Source organism: Nicotiana tomentosiformis, chromosome 7 (assembly GCF_000390325.3).
Source record: "Nicotiana tomentosiformis chromosome 7, ASM39032v3, whole genome shotgun sequence".
Lineage (NCBI taxonomy): Eukaryota > Viridiplantae > Streptophyta > Magnoliopsida > Solanales > Solanaceae > Nicotiana > Nicotiana tomentosiformis.
The window spans coordinates 52,997,880-53,002,958 of NC_090818.1; the positions used below are offsets into that span (position 1 = coordinate 52,997,880).

Consider the following 5,079-nt stretch of genomic DNA (forward strand, 5'->3'; position numbering starts at 1 on the left):
AGTTTGTCTCTGATTTTTGTGTCTTTTTGGGTGATTGTTTGGTGGCCTGGAAATCTAAGAAACAACATGTTGTTTCCCTCTCCTCAGTTGAGGCAGAATATAGGGCACTGAGTAAAGTGGTGGCTGAACTAACTTGGCTCTCTAGGTTGCTTCCTGACCTTTCTGTTCCTATTTCTTATCCTGTTTCTGTTTTTTGTGATAATCAGGCTGCCATTCACATTGCTAAGAACCCGGTGTTTCACAAGAGAACCAAGTATATCGAGGTGGATTGTCATTTTGTGAGGAAGAAGTTAGCAGATGGCTTGATCCAATTGTTTCATGTTTCCACATCTAATCAACTTGCCGACATCTTCACTAAGCCTCTTACTAGTGTACTTCATCAGTCCTTGTTGTCCAAGTTGAAGGTGTTCTCCCCCTCCAACTTAAAGGGGGTGTTGGGCTATTCGATTACTTGGCCGTAGGCCAAATAAGGCAACCTTAATGACTTGGCCAGCTACTATTTTATTTGTACATAGCTATTAGTTGTTTAGTTAGGCTTCTTTTGTAATGATTACTTATTTGTAAAAGCAATACATTTGAGCCACAAATCACTTTCTCTTATTTCCTCTCTTCTCGAACATTCCACAGAGATCCTAATCACCTTCTTCCCAAAATCCTGCTCGATTCAGAATATTCACTACATCAAACCAAATGATCAACAAAAAATAATTTCAATATAATTAATCACAACATTATTAATATATACTATTCAGTAGTATTCTTGCAACTTACCAAACCGCCCCTTAAAAGGTAGAAAAAGGGGAACAGTTTCCATATGATGATAACAAGACACTGATCTGTTGCTTAAGGACCAAGGTTTAAAGTTGGGAAAAAAAGAAGAAGAGAAAGTGGAAAGTGAAAACGATAGATCATTGTAGTACCCGGAATATGAGTTGGCGGTAGGTGGGAAAGTAGCAAGCAATTGTGTCTCCGGCGGGGCAGATCCGGTTCAAAATTTCCTTACAACTAGTAATGCGATAAGTGAGTCTAAGGCAGTAGTGGACCCGTCGGAAAGAGATTCATAATGCAGAAGTGGTTTTCAGCGGGCGGCGGCGGTGGGGAAGATCCATATATTGAGCAACAACAAACTTCTTCTTCAACTCCTTCTTTGCTGGCTGATTGGAATTCGTACGCATCCGCTAAATCATCGGAAGAGAGCGCCAGCACTGCGTTCATCGGCAGCTTCGATCTCGAATCCGCCGTTCGTTCTGCTAACGATACCGTTTCTGGCACTTTTAACGTGTAAGCTCCTCTGTCATTAATCATTCCTCACACTGCAATTTCCTTTTCTTCTGTAATTTGTCCTTTGAAGGAATTGGTAAGTTATACTAATCCAATTAGGGCTCTTGAAACGTTTTGTATTTCCTTAATTCTCGCTGATCAAACGTTGAGAATTTTCTGAAATGATTTGGATTTGGTAGTTGATGCGACAAACTTATTGAGATGCTTTATTGATTAAGAAATGTACCTTGGATCTAGTCAACTCTAAAAGTTAGTTTATTAGTTGAGGATTATCCAAGACCATATACCCATTCCCTCAATTAACGTGGGCCACTCTTAACATTATCTAACTCTTCTTTGCTCTCATGAGCTTTATTTTGCTAAATATGCATATCCACCTAGTCAAACCAGGATAGGGAGTCCTAGATAGTACTGAATTTAACAAATGAGCCTTATAATGACGAATAACAAAGACAACAAGGAGATACTTTATGCGGTTTAGTCAATGTGACTTAGTCCGCGGGCGGAGAGGAGCAAGTCCATTATATCAACTGCTGTGACGGGACAAATTACAAGACTCTGCGTGTGTAGCTACAGAAATATATTTGATGCTCGCTTCCCCGAAAAGGATCTAGAAGAGTCATTCTTAACATAATATCTATTACTTAAGATCTAACTTATAGGAAAGGCAAAAGTAGCAGTGTAACAAGGTTTTGTGTTGAGGACTTGAGGTACAAACTTTTCTTGAGTCTCCAGTTATATATATATATATATAAAACTAACAAGTATTGTAATGTTATAACTTATGTGCGGACACTGATTCCACTGTTGAGTGAAAGTCTGATACAGAGCTATGAGAGAAGCATTAAGCTGTGCAAGCTAAGACTTTATTTTATTTTGATGTACTGTTGGAAATTCTGGGCTCTCAAAGAACCTTGCTTCAAGCAACCAGTTGGAAAACTTAACAGTGCATCCCATAAACATCACCGTTAAAGGCCTAGCTGAAATGCTACAGCCTTTTCACAAGATACTAATTCTTGCCACATCAATGGCATTGCAGTTATCTGATTAAAGTTACAATAGAGCATAGATTAACAGTCTAACAAGAAATTCCTCCTACTTAGCTAAACATTCTTGAAATAACAGGAGACATATCTGCCTTCAGATCTGATATCATATGACATATGCTAGTAACGATAAAACATAATGCTTGCCATGTCAGTGGATCAAATGTATAGGACTAAAGTTGCCGGAGGACATGGATTAACAAGAAATCCTTTAACTTGGCGATAAACATTCTCGAGGGCGCATCTAAGAGTCCAGCTGCATTGTCATATGCTTTTTCTGAGAAAGCTTTACCTAAACAGTTGTCTAAAAATAGAGGGGAGCGCTGTGACCAAATTTAAATGTCTAAATTATAATTGTGTGGGTAGTTCCTTCCTCTAGAAAATTCTCCTTACCTACAAATTATATGTCAAAGTTGTTGATTCAGATTAAAATAGGTGGGATCCGTCATCCAGGATAGTGCTTCCCTACTTCGCTGCCGAGGGATAAGTAGAGAAAGTGGGAGCCAATCATATTCAGGAGGTAAAAGAAGCTTAATCCCCCCCCCCCCCCCCCCAAAAAAAAAAGAAAAAGAGAAAAGAACTTTAATGTGATTGATATTTCGTGTTGTCTGAGCCATTATTCTGGGAGATCGTAAATCTGTGCATGTTATGAACTTTATGAGACAATCTGATTTTCTAAAAACAAAAGAACTTTATGAAACAGAGGGCTTGAGGGCTTGATAGCAGAGTAATGAAAGGCACGAGTGAGATAACAATAAGGGCTTGATAGCAGAGTAATGAAAGGCACGAGTGAGATAACAATAAGGGTCCTCGAAACAACAAAGATCTGTAGTTAGCTGGCTAGAACTTATCGCCGGAGAAAGAATCCTCTTTCAGTGCAGCTTGGAGTCTTGGTCATGTCTATTTATCATATCTGTTATCAATGTTGTGAAACTTAATTCTTCTGTAAGTAAGTACAATGACACATGAGGTATTGGAATCGCATAAAATTGTAGTTAGCTGGTTGGAACTTATCACAGAAGAAAGGATCCTCTTCCATTAAAGCTTGGAGTCTTCTTGTCATGGACTGATTTCTGTGAAAGCCATTTCTTCTATAATTCATACTTTGTGCCAATGATATGTCTTTATTTTGAACGAGTGTGTTATGGTTGCTTGGTAGACTTCCAATCTTGTTTCTTCATTAATTGTGTATTGTGATACCATATTTAGCATGTGTTATAGTTTTACTTATTTCAGACAAACGAAATCATGGACCGGAGAGAAGCTTTACAGTGAAATGCCATATGACTGTTGTATTTCTTCCCTGCTTTTTTGAATGCGCTGATATTTTGAGTTATTTGAGTAATGTTTCGCTGAGAATAGTGGTTTGTGGATCCTTATTCAGGGTTTCCAAAGGAGTGAGAGACATTCCAGGGAACTTTCAGTCTGCCACTAGCAACATACCTTCTGGAAAAGCCCTCATGTATTTTGGCCTATTCATGGCGACCGGAGTCTTCTTCATTTTCATGGCATTTACTTTGTTCCTCCCAGTGATAGTATTGGTGCCCCAGAAATTTGCCATTTGCTTTGCTCTTGGATGTTCCTTTATTATTGGGTCATTCTTTGCACTTAGGGGTCCAAAGAATCAGTTTGCTCATATGTTCTCAATGGAGGTATTTTCTTTTTCCCCTTACTGCTGGTCCGTGTTGCTCTCTGTCTATGGGTTATTGTCCTCTGATCTTTTCTCTTCCCCGTCATCTGTACCAGAGGCTTCCTTTTACACTAGGATTCATAGGCAGCATGATGGGCACACTCTATGTTTCCATGGCACTCCATAGCTATATCCTTTCAGTGCTCTTTTCTGTGCTTCAGGTATTTACACTTTCAGTGTTCTTATTTTCGTTTCGTCAGTTCTTTTTCTTTTTTCACCTTTTGCAGTTATTTGTTGTCATGATAATTTATCCCTCCCTCCCCCCCTCTCTCTCTCTCTCTTCCAGTTTTCAACTAACATAGAAGCAATTATCATTAATTGAATCTTGGCGTTGACAGTTTCCTGTCATTTTAGGTTCTGGCATTAGCATATTATGCAATTTCTTACTTTCCCGGTGGCTCTGCTGGCTTGAAATTTCTCTCATCTTCTATGATTTCTTCAGTAATGAAATGCTTTGGCAGGTGAAATGCTTTAGCATGTGTAAAATTTCTGCAGATTTTACGCTTTATATCTTTCTATACGACTGTTCAATAGTATACATTCTATAGTTGTAGACCTATATTGTGAAGCGATGGCAGACAATTTTGACAAAATAAGTTCAGTTTCTCCTTTGAAGCCTCATCGGATTTGTGCCGTGTGTTTACTACTCAATTGTATTCTATGACAACAATGTATATATCCTGAATTGTTCTTGAAGTTTGTCGAAGTGAAGAAAATTGGAAAAAGAAGCTGAAGTATAAATAGACTTCACAAGGTTTTTAGTAGAAGATAACAACAACAACAACAACAAACCCTGTGTAATCCCACTAGTGGGGTTTTGGGGGAGGGGTAATGTGTACGCAAATCTTACCCCTACCTTGAGAAGGTAGAGAGGTTGTTTCCGGGTTTTTAGTAGAATATAAGTTGTAAAATTCATGGAGATAGATTTGTATATGAAAGCAAAGGAAAAATGAGATTCTCTAGGAAAACGTCTTCATTTCAATTTCTGGTTTCTATCGGTAGCCGTTTAGGTATTAAGACACCTCTAGCTCATTATTTTGTTCGGTAATTTTGCAAGACAGA

The 5,079-nt window shown here is 38.5% G+C and overlaps 1 protein-coding gene across 1 annotated transcript; it reads left to right on the forward strand.

Annotated features, from left to right (window-relative positions):
• The first annotated feature begins 557 nt into the window (after positions 1–557).
• LOC104107863 (protein transport protein SFT2-like) lies at positions 558–4,638 on the forward strand. Its single transcript, XM_009616777.4, has 4 exons — positions 558–1,281; positions 3,712–3,979; positions 4,074–4,178; positions 4,372–4,638. Exons 1-4 carry the CDS (start codon positions 1,064–1,066, stop codon positions 4,480–4,482), a joined length of 702 nt encoding a protein of 233 aa, XP_009615072.1. The 5' UTR covers positions 558–1,063; the 3' UTR covers positions 4,483–4,638.
• The last annotated feature ends 441 nt before the right edge of the window (positions 4,639–5,079 follow it).

Coding starts and splice junctions, on each gene's coding strand:
- LOC104107863 (XM_009616777.4), top strand. CDS start 1,064: ATGCAGAAGTGGTTTTCAGCGGGCGGCGGCGGTGGGGAAGATCCATAT. Junction 3,980..4,073: donor CTCATATGTTCTCAATGGAG/GTATTTTCTTTT, acceptor CATCTGTACCAG/AGGCTTCCTTTTACACTAGG. Junction 4,179..4,371: donor TGCTCTTTTCTGTGCTTCAG/GTATTTACACTT, acceptor CTGTCATTTTAG/GTTCTGGCATTAGCATATTA.